This window comes from Sphaeramia orbicularis, chromosome 21 (genome assembly GCF_902148855.1).
Source record: "Sphaeramia orbicularis chromosome 21, fSphaOr1.1, whole genome shotgun sequence".
Lineage (NCBI taxonomy): Eukaryota > Metazoa > Chordata > Actinopteri > Kurtiformes > Apogonidae > Sphaeramia > Sphaeramia orbicularis.
Genome location: NC_043977.1, coordinates 8,715,618 through 8,731,403, shown reverse-complemented (window position 1 = coordinate 8,731,403; position 15,786 = coordinate 8,715,618). Strand labels below are relative to the sequence as shown.

Here is a 15,786-nt window from a genome sequence, read left to right as displayed (position 1 = left end):
ACATGGGAAAAAAATTAGCAGTGTGTTTGTGTTTTAGTTTGGTTGCGAAGCCTGAAATCCGTTTTCATGTAGTCGCCATGGAGACGTTGAGTGTGAATGGCTCAGAAATAAAAACGGTAGAACTGGGTTTGTACCGTTTATCTCCAAAACAGCGACAAGAGAAACTCAGGAGATGAAAAAGAAAAACAAAAAGAGTCTCCTGTGAGGTCCAAAAGGAGGAGGAAGGGGAGGAGCTAAAGGATGTGGGAGTGGACTATAAAAAACAAAACAAGAACAAAAACAAGACAGAGCTTCGCCAACTCTATGTGTCGAGTCCGATCCAAGTGCTTACAAACCCAAACAGGAAGCAGTAGGAGTACTAGTGGTGCGGGGTGGATGTGGTGGGCGGGACTTACTTGATGTTGTTGGCATCGGCCACCGCCGCCGAGAAGGAGCAAGTAGAAGAAGAGTCTTTTATTGACTTAGAGGCGGGGCCTAGGATGTGGCCGGGCACCCAGCCCTCAGCGGCGGGTGATTGGCTGTTGGCCGGACGGTAAACCAGGTACATGTTCTGCTGATTGGCAGCCAGGATCTGGACTGTCTCCCCCTGCGCCACGCAGATCTCATTCTCCTTGAGTGCCGAGTAGTCCTGAGTGACCAGCATGGTGGACGAGACGCCGTTACAGCCGCCATCACTGTCCTGAGGAGCAGAGGACCATGGGAAAAAAGAGGAGGAGGAGGAGAAAATGAGGACAGTTGAGGACAAGGTTAAGGAGTGTTCATGTGGGCTGGAGGACAGTCCTGCTGAGCCTGACCTGAGGCGGAGCAGAGGGAGGTCAGGACCAGGAGGACCAGGAGGACCAGGGGGAGGGACAACCGGTGCACAGCGTTAGCCATTAGCTTAAGGAGCTATAGGATATACACCGTTGAACATGTTGGATTTACATATTTTTTACACACACACTCTGTTGTGCTGCTATTGGAACGTTAATGTCAATCAATCAATCAATCAATCAATAAAGTTCTATCTAATGTAATCTAATGAAATGATTGTTACAATGTGATTTATTCTTGATAGATACAGTGTAACTGGGACATAATCATGTAATCTTTACATCTGGTCAAAGGTGATTAAATAGGAATAAAAATAAAAAGAGGAATCTGTCTGAAAACATTATTCCACCTTAGGGATACACCTATATATACCTATAAGTAACAGTGTAGTTCAGTGTAATGTTGGGGGTATGTTTAACTACGTATACTACACCATGTTACTTAAACAGAAACAGTGAGAAAATCTGGGTCATTTAGCTCAAGTTTTCGTGGATCTCAGCAGGTTCTAATGTTCTGACTGAGTCCAATCAGGGCAGGCGCCACCAACCACTCAGTCCAAGTAGGTCACAAACACACACAGCTCAGTATGTGTGTGTACCTATATTATATATATATATATATATATATATATATATATATATATATATATATATATAAAAAAACCCTAACAGTATGTGGCTACACCTGCAGTAACCCAGATTTTAACCTTGGCTTTAGGGATGAGCAATGTCGTCACTAACAGGAGGAAAAGTGTGCGTAGTGTCCTACTTTAAAGGGTACCTGTAGTGAATTTCCATCGTTAGCCATTTCTAAAGGTCATGTATAATACTAGTGGTTCAGTCCAGTAACTTGTGTTGTAGCCCGTTGTCGAGTACACATTGTTGAGGACTAAGTCACTGCTACGTCAGTCAGTCATGGTCAGTGACATGTGACCTCCTTCACAGGCTGTTCCAGCCCTGGTACTGACCCAGACTGGTCGTATTGTCCGATTACCTGGGCTGAGGTGGACCCTGTGCAGACACCAGTCTAAGATGACACATTATCGTCCAGTGCTGGGTCAAGTCTCTAGAACAATGGTGGAGGGAAAAGCTTATGGCTGCGTAAACAACAAACACCAACACATGCTTTCCACTCACTCTTGCTCACTGACTGCTGCTCGTTTGCTCGTATTCATCATCTAGAAACAATGATGGTACGTCACTTCTGCCCGGCTACGGCTGCTCCCCATTGGTTCTGCCCACGCATGTAATTCACATAATAAAAAGGTCCAGTGTGGGGCATTTATGGTGATTTTTGACTGATTTTGCACCTTTCTTACTCATAAGTAATACATAAAGCACAATTAATGTCATAAACATGACCAGTACTAGTACTCTTTAATAAGTTAGATGCTGTTTCCTGCTGTCATGTTCATGTTGATCATTTATTCGTATTTTGTGTGTGATGTTATTTTCTACTCCGTCCAGACGCAGAACTCACCCTGGGATCAAAACACGATGAGCCACCGTTGGAGGTAGACACTTTCATCTGGCTCCTCCCCCTCTCACCATCCTTCTCGCCGAATCCAACGGCGGACGAGGGCCGGCTGTGGGATGACACAGCGGGCCGATTCCCGGAGGATGAGCGGTTCCGGGTCAGGGAGCCGCTGCTTCCACCCTTCTCCTTCTGGTACTCGATGGGAGACTGAAGAGCTGTGGGTGGACACAGACCGGACAGAGTGGTCAGTACGAGCATCAGCCAACACAGTGCATGCTTGTGCATCATCCCATATACTGACACCTGTTGGCCAGTTGTGGAAGTGCATTGTTTTTTCTCATAACCAAGATGGCCGACAGGAAGTCAGAAATGCTGAACATCCCAGGAATATCTTGTAAATCCTTCTATATCAGGACACCGCTGGAGGTAGAAAAAATATGCAGCATCAAGTAACATCTAAGGATTAATGTCATTGGTAAAAATTACACATATTTATTTTATATTGGAAGAAATGTGTAATTAATCCCATGTCTACTAAATTGGACCCATGCATGACTGGCTGTATTTACACTGTAATTCATACCATTACTGTAACTTAACTGTTGTGGATAAACCTGATCTGCACCAACATGTTCTAGTGGAAATCAATGAAGAATTGGAATTAGAGTGGAATTAACTTCTTTTCTCTTTAAGCAAAAAGTTTTTGTTTTCGTGCATATTATCGCCGTAAAGTAACAACTAGTAACAGAATATGTTAAAATGTGAGAAAACATCAGATTATCAGCAATAATAAGATTTTTATTTCATACTTTTCATACAGTTTTCAGCATTTTCTGACATATTTTTTTTCCTCAGGGAGATGTGAAAAAAGTAGGTGTTTAGTTGTGGTAGAAAATTATCATTTACAGTCAAAACACAAAAAATAATACATAAAAAAAAAAAAATTAGAGGTTGAACATTTAAAATCATAGTCATGGATAAAAAAAACCCCAAAATCAATGTTGAGAGAAATTAAGTAAAAACCATCTCTGAGGCATTTTGGAAGTAAACCAAACTAACCAATGCGATATTTATCCCAATATAAAAGTATATTATGACATTTGTCATTATTGTTTTGTGTCCAAGACCCATGAGAAAAAAAACACCTGAATTCAAAGTGTCCACATACTTTTGTCCATATGGTGTATGTGTGTTCCTATGAAGCCACTGTTCAGTTCTTTATTAAAGTAAAGACTAAAACTTCCTCAAACTGGGTCAGACTAGAGTCGAAGTTACCTTAATCTACATTTAGGATTCATTTAGTTGTAACTGGAGCAGCTCAATGTGACATAAAGATGATAAAAACTAAACCCATTTCTCTGCGGCTGTGATTCTTTTCGTCTCTGGTCTCAGAATCATATAAAATCCTGAACATGTCGAGGTTAAACGTGGATCTCATTGATCGTGAACTGGCGCCTTACCAGACAGGAAGTTGCTCTGAGCGTCCAGGACTTCTTGGATGTGTCGGACCCAGACCTGCTTGATGTCGACGTTGGCAGCCTGCAGGGTGAAACGCTCTGACGAGCCACGACACGACAGGACGAACTTACAGGGGTCGTTGTCCACGCTGTCCTCCAGACCCAGGTAGGACACCTGGAGGGACGAGGACATAGAGAACCACCCACTGAAAACATCTATTACTGAATAAGATTAGATTGGATTATACTACATTAGATTGGATTAGATTAGATTCTGATTAGATGAAATTATATTAGATGAAATTAGATTAGATCAGATTAGACTGATTAGATATTATAATAATTATCGTTTCTAATATAGAAATATTAGAAATATAAGAAACAATCTGTTCTCTCTCACTCTCTCTACATATATATATATATATATATATATATGTATATAAATAATTTAATAATAAAATAACTAATAATAAAGAAATAATAGTAATAACTGTCAGTAGTAACAATATACGTAATAATAATAATGATAATAATAATAATAATAATAATGACTGCTGGAGCATTGGTTCTATCTCAGAATAAAACAGATGAATAACAGTAAATCAGGTCCATTTTCTTTTTCTTCATTTCTACTGTTTCCGTCCTTCATTTCTCTGACGGCCCTCTCGTACCTTGATGCTCTTCTTGAACTGATATCCAGGCGTTGATGAGCCTTTTCTAAGCAGTTCGCTGAAGATGACAATCTGCTCGAAGAGGAAGACTCGACGTTCTTTGGAGCGTGACAGAACACCGGTGTCCTGCTCCGTTACGAAGAAGGTTTCCTGCTGCAGCAGTTTGCCCTGACTGGTCAGTTTACCCTGTGGACAAAAACACCGCTGGTCAGTGCTCGGACACGCCCACTACCACCACCTACCACCTCCTACCTGTGGATGACGTACCTCATACCCCTGCAGGCGACCCAGATTCATCATGTCGTTACAGAGTTTAGGAACCTGAGACATCAAATCTACTGCTTTCTAGAAGACAAAAGAACAGGTTTACATTTCAGACAACTATCAATAATGCAGTGGATTCATTAAAAACACAGGAAATGAAAGTGGGTTTGTACCTCGATTTGTTCACAGTCCATTCCTGCCTTCGTGCTGTACTTCAGGAAGTCCTGAGGAGGAAAACGGCCTCAACGTTAACATCATCAGGTGGGTTTAATAAAGGTCAGGTAATAATCTACACACAGACTGTAGAGGATGAATAAATATAGTAGATTTTTAACTCAGTGAAAGGTTTCGTATCACCTCCGCTGTGCATTTTCTGCCATCTACCAACCTTTAGTAGCAGCTGATATTTAGTGATTCTCTGGATGGGTTTGATGAGGAAGTCGCTGATGCTCAACCTGGACTGGATGTCCGCCTGGATCCCCTGGAGGAACAACAGTCAAACTTTATACCTTTGGTTAAAATGGACGGTGAAGCTGATTTAATGTAACAGTAATGAAAGCTGCATCTCTGATTGTGATAAATGCGATAATCTGTGATGACATTTGTGTTATTGTAGCATCACTTACGTCAAAATACGTGTCATATTCCGCTACGATGAACTCTGACTTGGGTTTATTCTGACAGTAAACCACATACATGTGAAGTCGCCTCTCCTGTCAATCAAACACATCAACATTCAGAGAAAAGGTGGAGCCTAAAGATTCATCATCATCATCATCATTATCATCATCATTGTTGTCACCATCGTCACCATTATCACCAAGACTCACATGTTTGATGAAGAGCTCAGGCAGATGCTCGTGGTCCTCCAAACATTTCTCCAACTCCCCCACGAAGAAGCTGCTCAAACACAGGAGTGGCGTTAGTGGGTAAAAACTCACCGTGGGCGGGGCTTTAAGGCGTGGGACTTACTCTCGGTGCCAGTCGTAGATCTGGTGGATGTTCCCAAACACAATCTTGTCCTTTCCCTTCATGTCGTCTGGGACGCCTTTGTCCTCAATCCGCTTCATGAAGCCCTGAATGGAGACAGAACCAAACAGAAAGACGGGACGAGGAGTAACCAACGGCGGCCAAACAACGACTGAAGCTGCAGGTTCATGGACGATGTGATTAAGAGGATTCAGATTCCAACTTGGATTAGATATTTTTACACAACTTAGAATATTTATTCACAACAGAGTTTCAGCCTTTTGTGGAGCATCTCTAACCCGAACCCTTAAAGACACAAACATCCACCGTCAACCAAAACCACCTAATGATCTAAAATCCTATCAATACATGTAAATCAGGGTTTCATTTTGAACCACGCCCCACTGATGGCATAACGAGCCTACTGGCGCCCCCCATGCCCGGGACCATAGGGGGGGTGGGGGGTTGGGGTGTCATTGTAAAAGTAATGCAACGTACCTGTATGTGGAGGACGTGGTTGGTTATATAGCTCTGTAGATAAATCTGTCATTGACTACCCGCTGCCACGCCTGCCTGCCCCCACCCCCACCCCTGCCCCCACTTCACCTTCACACTATTCATTCACTATTAATTCTGTGTACAACATTGATTCACCACTAAAAACCCATGGAGTTGGATCAATGACAGTGGATGGACACACTGGGTTTATGTTCAGTTGATGATACATTTTGATGAAAAACATCAACCTTTGAATTATTCATCAACATCTGTACAATCAGTGAATTAAATACCAGTAATCCAGTAAATTGTCTCACCTCCACTACAATGCCCAGGTCTTTGACGTAGTCCTTCTCCGTCTGAATCAGCTCATTCAAAACAAACCTGAAGGACATGAACAGACGTTAGTCAGACTCGAGGGATCGGAAGAGGATTGGACCTCCTTTTAACCCTCCAGTATGGGAGGAGGATTGGACCTCCTTTTAACCCTCCAGTATGGTAGGAGTATTGGACCTCCTTTTAACCCTCTAGTATCGGGGTAGGATCGGACCTCCTGTTAACCCTCCAGTATCGGGGCAGGACCAGACCTCCTGTTAACCCTCCAGTATCGGGGCAGGACCAGACCTCCTGTTAACCGTCCAGTATTGGGGCAGGCCCAGACCTACTGTACTCACATGCGTCCTCTCATGGCTTTGGCTCTCTGCTCCAGCTCTGGGTTTCGAGGTTGGACAGGGGTGGTTTGTTCTGGAGGCGACAGGGAGGAGAAACCTGGGTACGCTCCTGGTTCCAGAGTCTGAGGAGGCAACAGAGAGGTGTTAACGTTCATCCACCCTAGTCTAGTGTTTAATGGATTTACATGAATACTGTACAATAAGAAACCATGTGTCAAATACAGTGACATGACAGCAGGGGGCAGCAGAGGTTTAGGACCAGAGATGATCAGCTGACCGACCCATGTGATGACACACAACAAACACGAGAACACTACAACACAAACTCTTACTACAGAACACTTCACCTTCACACTATTAATTCTAAGACACAGACGTATAAGCCACAAACACACTTTATATGTTCTATATCTGCAAACAAGAAACATTCCTACATGACATTAAATAAAACAAATACATGATGAGGATGAATTCTTGCACATTTCATCAAAAAATCCTGATCGGAACAGAATGAGCGTTAAATAATTTAGTTTAAAATGCACAAAAAATCGAATAATGTAAAATGAAAAAAATACAAAACAGTTTAGTTGGTTTTAATTAATGCAGGACATATGTGTTAGGTTACTCAACTAATGGATAAATCCAGATTTCTGTAAATGTTTCCAATTGATCATCTCTTATTTACTTCATACCTATGAATGAATGAGTGAGATATTATGAATTAATTCAACTGTTAAAATTAGTAACATTTTCACATTAATCACATTGATGTGCATGTAAATATTCATAATAAACACATAAAAACATGTACATATGAACAATAATTATATGACACACAAATACAGGCACTAACACAACACATGAATTTACTAGACATGCAGGAGATAAAATATTTAATAAAATAACAATAATAAAAACATGAAGCGTCGACACTGACGCCAACATGTTTTACTCATTTATTACAAACTCACCATCTTTGTTTTAACCAGTTTCTCTATAGCACTAACGAGTTCTGCAGCACTGGGAACATCAGAGGAGGACTGGAGGGATGTTAGCAAGGAGGAGGACTGAGGAGGAGAGAGAGGAGAGAGAAGAGGAGGAGGAGGAGAGAGGAGGAGGTGGAGAGAGAGGAAAAGGAGGAGAGAGAGGATGAGAAAAAGAAGGAGGAGGAAGAGGAGGTGGTGATGGAGAGAGGAGGAGGAGGTGGAGAGAGGAAAAGAAGGAGGTGGAGAGAGGAGGAGGTGGTGGAGAGAGAGGAAAAGGAGGAGGTAGAGGAGGAGGAGAAAAAGAAGGAGGAGGAAGAGGAGGAGGAGAGAGAGGAAGAGGAGGAGGAGAAGGGAGGAGGAGGAGAAAGGAGGAGGAGGTAGAGAGAGAGGAAGAGGAGGAGAAGAAAGGAGGAGGAAGAGGAGGAAGGAGAGGAGAAGAGGAGGCGAATGGAAGAAGAGGAGAGAGGAAGGGGAGGAGGAAGAGAGGAAGGAATTGGGGGGGGGGGGGGTGCAAAGCAGAATCATGTTAGGGCAAGGAGGAGGAGGAGGAGAAAGCACAGTCAGAGTTAGATTTAGAGGTCAGAGCTACAGATCAGGAAACACTGTCCAGACTACGACTCTAGAACATAGAGATCTGGATAAACCCGTCCTGTCCAGACCCACCTTGTCGTCCTGGGCGGGGGTGTCCTTGATGATCTCCATGGGGGGAGGCAGTGGAGTGTGGGCCTCCTCGTCTTGTTCCTCCTCACCGCCGCTCTGCATCCCCGACGCCTTGGATAGGCTGTCTTTACTGAAGGGCCTCTGAAGACATGAAGACAGGATGACATGGACCATGAGATGGAATCACCATGGATACAACATGGAATCACCATGGATACAACATGGAATCACCATGTAGATTAAACCAGTGTCAGTGGTTGATCTGTTGTGTTTCTGATTTCACTAAAGGTTACAGAGAGTCGAACTATTGAATTCTGGGAAATCTACAGTGTTTCGATCCTCAGTCCTCGTCCTGGACCACATTAGACCAGGATCAGGATCTGGTTCCAGACAGAGACCTGGAACCTGGAAAGAGGAACCGCAAATGTTTTATTGTTTCATAAATCTTTATGGATGTAAATAAATCCAGTGTTTGACAGATTAACAACACGTCGACGGTCTTTAACTATGGAACTACGCTGCAGTCTGTTCTACTGTTAAATAAAACCTGCACCAGACAATCCAACACCATCATCCTCTCCTTTAATATTCATTTGGACTGTCATGTCAGATTCTGTTCATTTTGCGGATCATTTAAATTTTAGTTGGATTGGTTGTGATAATTATTTTGTTCATTTTCCTGATTTTTTTTTTCTTCATTTTTTTCCATTTTATGATCATTTTGTAAATATTGTTCTATTTTGGATCATTTTGTTCATTTTCATCAATTTTAGTGATTATTTTGCATATTTTTGCTCATTTGATGTTTTTTGATTATCTTGAATATTATAGTGTTAATTTTATTAATTATTTCGATTTTTTGATCATTTTTGTCAGTTTAAATTATTTTGGTAATTTGCATTCATTTTATGGTTATTTTTACATTTTGTTTGGTTTTATGTATTTTGTTTATTTTTAAATAGATTTTATGATCATTCCGTATATATTATACTTTTTTTGCTTTTGTTCTTTTGTTGTTGGGTTTATCCATTAACCTACTAATTTTGGACATTTTAGTCCACTTCTGTCCATTTTGTTCATTTTTATTCATTTTGTTAATCAGTTTTTCACTACTTTGTTTGTTTTGGGTTTTTTTTTTATCATTTCTTAAGCTGTCGTCTTTAGGGATTTAGTTGGTAGATTTTTAAAAAATCTAATCAAAATGAATAGAATAGTTCCTTTTTTATTCCTTATTCATTTTCCTTATTTTTTTCTTCCTGTGATTTAAATGTGAAAAGATAAGACGTATTCTACTTTTATTAATCAGTGATATTTCACTGTATTACCACAGTGACTCATCTCCATCCCATCGATTCTTTTAACCCTGTTACCATTTTACGGACCGACCCCTCACCTCGTCGATGATGTCATCATGAAGCGCCAGGTCAGGCTGACCCAGGTCGATGCTCTTCCTGCTCTCCTCCCGCCCACTTCCTGGTCCTGGTCCAAGGAAGAAACACCACACAAGAAAAGCACTTCAGCTTCATACTTCGTAACTCCACTACAGATATTAGATATTTACACATACTAAAACACAGTCCGTTCCAGTTCGGACTGATTTGCTGTATTCTAGTGGTTCTGTCGTTTATGGTCTGATGGTCTTACCTGTCTTCTTCTGCTTATTGTTGGGCAGTTTCTTGACGGAGCTGCCGTGGCTAAGGCGGCGGACAGGGCTGGTCAACCATTTCCTCAGGGTGTTTCCGGACCGTTTGGGTCCAGGGGAGCTGGACTGAAGGGAGCTGAGGGAGGCTTGGGGCTGGAGGTTTGCCACCGACTCTGTCTTCCCATCAGAACCACCCACATGGTAGTTTTCTGAAAGAGAACGGGTTTGGTTTAGGTCAAATCGGCCTCCAGATGGTGATACAACACAAAACACTGTCACCTTTTTTCAAGTAATTTACTGCCTGAATTTCCCCATGAAGATAACAAAGTGAGTTAACCTTTAACCTAGATTCTCAAATATAAATATACCTATAATAAGAGTCCAAATCATAACTTCCTGCTTGAATTTTTAAAAATTTGATCTAAAACGGCCTCAACATACTAGTGTAATCTGTATTATGAAATTAGAATTGTACGAAATATGATATAAATTCTAATGCACTTTTTAAGATTTTATAATATTATAATAGATTTCACTGACAGTTTCATAATCTGTGACTCATTAGAGATTCACTGTGTTTTGACTGGGCATAAATAAAGTGCAGATTTCCAGTGTTTTGCTTGTTTATTTCGTTCCATTTGGCCTCATGTGTTTTTAGAAACTACTTTCAGACACAACAGCATCATGTTTGGATGAACGACAGTGTGAGTCCAGATGAGTCCTTCTGTTCATAAATAAAAAAACACTGGTTTAGCAGCTGCTCTCCAGTCAAAAATACCTCAACTGATGTAACGTCTGAAAACTAGTTCACATGTTTTTACTGAAACGGCTACAGAATGCAGACAGATATGCATCTGAAACACTTCTATAGGAAACAGGAAATAAATGTCATCAAACAGTGCTCAGATATGGTGTTCGACTAAGATTAGGTCAAGGTTTAGGAAACGTTGAACTCATTGAACCACTTCAACCAAAGGGAGAATGATTCTGTCTCATTTCTGTGGTTAAATCTCTATAATAATGGTTACATTTGGTGTTAGCGTAGAAAAATTTACTTTAAGGCGTGATTTCAACCTTTACGTACCACATGCCAGTATCACTTAACATAATTTTACTCCACATAATGTTTCTTTGTGGATTAAAACAGCATCCTATATTTGCTATATTACCAGTTAATCAAGAGTTTAATATAATGCAACATCAGCTATATAATCCTGAAGTGTTATTGTTTTTCGCCAAATTTTTATATTAATGAAGTTAAAAGTGCTACAAAATGATGATTCTGTCTAATTTCTGAGGTAAAATCTCTATGAGAATAGTGGTTATGGAAGGCATAAATGCAGTAAAATATAAAAAATTATTTATGGTGCATTTTAAAATCACAACTTTTTCAGAATTAATTACATTTCAGGTTGGATTTCAACCTTAAAGTACCAGATAATTAAATACAGTTATCACTTTTTGCTTCATAAACATAATGTTCCATAATGTTCCCATAATGTTTCTATTTGGATTAAAAAAGCATCCTATATTTACAATATTACCAGTTAATCACAAGTTTAATATAATACAACATTAACAATATAATTGTAAAGTGTTACTGCTTTTCGTTCACTGCAGGTGTGTGTGTTTTTCAGTTAAATGCTATTCGTAGAAACTTACAAACACCACAGGAAGGAGACATTTACACAATAAAAACTCTGGTAGATTCTCTTCACTGAAATGCTACAGGACTTTTATTTTTCAACAGTTGAGCAAATGTTTCAATAATAGAAAATCACATTATAGTGATTTTAACATTGCAACCATGAGAATTTGTACTAAAAGGGAAGATTTCTACTGGTAAAATAAAGAAAATTAGAAATAAAGGCCCAACTCTTACCTCTGATACACTATTTGAGGAAATATGGTACTGTATAAAAGAGTAAATCTTTATTATATAAAGACTGGACAGATAAAGGAATATGGGCTAAAGCAATATTTGAAGTCATACTTATTTTAACTCGTTCACTGACAGGTGTAAACATTTCTACATGTATATTTCTGTACAGGTTCTACTGTTGGTACACTTCAGGTTTCAGTTTCAGTGAAATATATTTTAATCATTGTGGCTTTAATGTATTTGTGTGCTTTATGGTAAAACAACAGAAGCCTTTTTCACCATAATACCAGAATCAGAAAAGGATTATTGTCTTTCCTGAGAGAAAATAATCTTATACGTCACTCATGCAACAAACAAACACAACATCTAAACACACAATTCTTAAAAACCTGGTAAGATAAAAGAATACTGAGACATAAATAATTTATACAGAGTTCAAGTAAAACTCTAAAAATGTGCAACATGGTAAAGTGCATGTGCTGGATATCATTTATGAACTATTGTTTGTTTGAATGTTTAGGTAGTGGGGATAAAAGAATTGTGTGAAGTGTTCTTCTTGGACAGGGGGTCTTTATAGCGTTGACCTGATGGTAGAAGCTGAAAGGAGTTGTCCAGTGGGTGAGTGGAATGTGCTGTGATGAGGTTGGCCTTCCTTGTGACTGCTTGGGTACTGAGTACTGATAATGGAGTCTGGGTTTTTACATCTTTAGATCATCTTCCTGTTTGAGCAAGCCTTTAATTGACTTTATTTCAAGGGTTTTCATGAATGTGATTCCGATGTTTTTTTTATGATTCCTACATTTTTCATCATTTCTGAGATCATTTCTGCCTCGTCTGTGTATGAAGCGACTGTGTGAATAGTAAATTGGCGTCATGTGTGGGGAGTGTGGTGGATCAGCTGCCCTCTACACTGCTGGGAGCTACACACGGTGGTTTCAGACAGGAAATGAAAAGGTCAGAGGTGAACAGCCTGTTGTTCTACTCTACAAAAACTGGCAGGATTTTTTTCCCCGTTTACCCTTTTAAATTCATTACAGACATGTTTATCTGAGTTAAAGTCTGATTTTAAGTGTGTTTTCTGTAGGTTCGACAAACACGTGTGAAGATGAACTGGATCTACAGTCGACCCAGAAGGAGGTGTGAACTCGATGGGGATTAATGGTGTGGTCTTTCTGAACTGGGAAGTTGGAATTTCCGACTTCCCAGTTGGAAAATTCAACTGGAACGCCCCTGAGGTCGGACTCAGCAAATCCAGCCTGACCTCAACATTGTCATCGAATTGTCATTCCAGTTAAACAGTGAATGGAAACTTTTTGTGTCATTGTTCTCAGAAAAATAGGACCAATGTTCTACCCAGAATCAATGCCAAGTTGAATGTGTGAGGTTGTCAGGTTCTGTCTCTGTTAGAGTCCTGTGGTCTGGATGCAGGAGATCAATTTAACAATAGAAATGGGTGGTACTTTCACTGGAGGAGAACTCAACTAATTCAATCAAAGTCCATATAGGACTTCCCATCAGAGATCAATAGGAACTATATTGATATCTGTAATCATTTACATGTTATAAGCCATGAAAATATGAACCATTACACGTACAGGCAATTTTTTTATATTTCAAAAATTCATCAAAAATGTAAATATCCAAATTTCTCAAAAATGCAGACAAACTGTGTAGACATTGTCCCAAGGAAGATCCATAAATTTTAAAAAATGAATCTGACCAGTAGTTTTGGAGAAGATTGCTGAAACGCAGACATTGGTGACCTTGTGTTTGACCCCTCAAGGCCACTCAAGGTCAAAGGTCATGGACCCAAAAGAAAGTCCATATATGACTTTCTATCAGTGCTCAATAGTAACTATACTGATATCTCTAACCATTTACATGTTATAAACCATCAAAATATGAACCATTAGAAGTAAAGGCACATGTTTAATATTTCAAAAATTCAGCAAAAATTCAAAAATCAAATTTTTTCTCAAAACTGTGAACAAACTTTATAGACATTGTCCCAAGGAAGATACATTAAAAAAATTTAAGTATAGGCAGATCAATGTTAATCAGAACCAACTCGCTCTGTGGAATTTTTCCTGCTCCACAGGTTGGGTTTTACTTCACTTATATTTATCCAAACTCCATTATTAAACCACCGTCCAAAGGCCTTATTTACACTGTGTAGTAGCTGCTGCTGTAGGTGTTATCTGAGCGTGTCAGCACAGTGGTACAGATAAAACTCTGATGAAACCAGCAACCAAGGTCACTGAGTGTTACTGTTTTTTTCTCTCCTGGATACAAACTCTTGATACAAAACCACACGAGACTGAAATCTAAAGAGCACAGGAAGGGGTAAGATGCTGAATTTCCCTGAAGAGATTATCAGTAGTGGGCATAAAAAAGTGTAATGGTGATCATGTGGTCTACACTCATGTAATTTTCTGGATTCATGCGTGTGTTGAGTTGTTAGACATTTAAGGCAAAATATGTCACATGTGCTTCAGACACTGATGCATAAACACTGTCCTCACTTCTGAGCCTTTGTCGGTGAGTGGTTTTGGATTTACCTGCAGAAACCCTTTTATTTTAGTCTTGTTTTGTGGTGTCTCTGGGCGTCGACCTATGTACAGTGATTTTGTAACTTAAGCCAATCAGTAACCACGTCTTGCAGCTTGCACAGTTACAACAAAATAAAAACAATTATGGATCATTATGCTCTTCTCTTTTGCTGCAATAGTCATAGTGTTGTAAAGTTATGTGTGAGAAACAAGTCTGGGCAAAGTTTACCCAATGACACTTCAGGAGAGTTTGTTTTATAAAGGTGTAAGTATGTTTGGGTGTGATTTAAAACATTTAGAATAGTTTTCTATTTCACATCTTATTTTCCTGCAGATTCAGCCACAGTCATCCGTGTGTTCTGATCTGAGAGGAGGCAGAGGTTGAAAAAGCTGTTTCCAAACACAAGCCACAGATGTTTCACCTTCCACCTTTAAGTCCTATGGGTCAGTGATACAAAGTGAGTAAGAGAATATTAAGTACTACTGAAAAGGGCAAACGAGGTGCACAATAATAATAACAAAAAAATAGTTTTCATGTTACTGGACTCATTGAAGTCACACTGTAACTGAAATAATTCTGACTCACACAGTTTCTGCTTTTTCAGACAGTAACTCACATGGTCTCGACAACTCGTCACAATCACAGTTTCAGAGATTATGTAACAGCCTGTAGTTGTAAACGTATACAAAGCATTCAGAGAAATATTAAGTGGAAATACTGGTAACTTCATAGGATGTATATGGTACACTATATGGTACACCTTTGAGTCCTGAGAGAAATTTGGCATCTTCCTGTGACACACTTACAAAAACCCATCACAAACACATTTTTACTGATTATTCCATTTCTAACACAATTGACCTATATATTACATAGTACTTTGTCTCATTTGTACAAGTTGCTTAAAAAAATACCTGAATAACAGACAAATTCACAAAGTCAACATTATGTCAGAAAGAAACTCCAAGATCCTTCTTCTATTAGATCCTAAATGACATCAATGATGACACAACTAGCTTTGTACATTCATGTTTCATATACGTCTCTTAAAAAACAGTACTATTAATATTTTAAAGAAAGTAAAAGCACTTTCTTCTATGTTATTCAGGGATGTTACTTCATGTTCCCCAACTGCCTTCAGTCTCAGGTCACTGCTTCTTGTGTGTTAAGCGCTAATGCTAACATTTTAGCATGACTTTAAAATCCTACAATATGAATTATTTCGTCACTTTTTTCTACTAATTGAC

At 39.5% G+C, this 15,786-nt stretch overlaps 1 protein-coding gene across 1 annotated transcript in view; it reads right to left on the bottom strand.

The window, feature by feature from the left end:
• kalrna (kalirin RhoGEF kinase a) overlaps positions 1-15,786 on the bottom strand; it is a 197,354-nt gene that overhangs the window by 14,819 nt on the left and 166,749 nt on the right. The window contains exons 41-56 of the mRNA XM_030124714.1: positions 10,110-10,316; positions 9,859-9,944; positions 8,469-8,606; positions 7,791-7,886; positions 6,823-6,941; positions 6,466-6,532; positions 5,654-5,757; positions 5,512-5,581; positions 5,308-5,394; positions 5,070-5,162; positions 4,855-4,905; positions 4,685-4,762; positions 4,418-4,603; positions 3,750-3,921; positions 2,293-2,504; positions 396-679 (exon numbers count right to left, since the gene is read on the bottom strand). Coding sequence (XP_029980574.1) covers positions 396-679; positions 2,293-2,504; positions 3,750-3,921; positions 4,418-4,603; positions 4,685-4,762; positions 4,855-4,905; positions 5,070-5,162; positions 5,308-5,394; positions 5,512-5,581; positions 5,654-5,757; positions 6,466-6,532; positions 6,823-6,941; positions 7,791-7,886; positions 8,469-8,606; positions 9,859-9,944; positions 10,110-10,316 — 2,050 coding nt within the window. The remainder of the gene's footprint in view (positions 1-395; positions 680-2,292; positions 2,505-3,749; positions 3,922-4,417; positions 4,604-4,684; positions 4,763-4,854; positions 4,906-5,069; positions 5,163-5,307; positions 5,395-5,511; positions 5,582-5,653; positions 5,758-6,465; positions 6,533-6,822; positions 6,942-7,790; positions 7,887-8,468; positions 8,607-9,858; positions 9,945-10,109; positions 10,317-15,786) is intronic.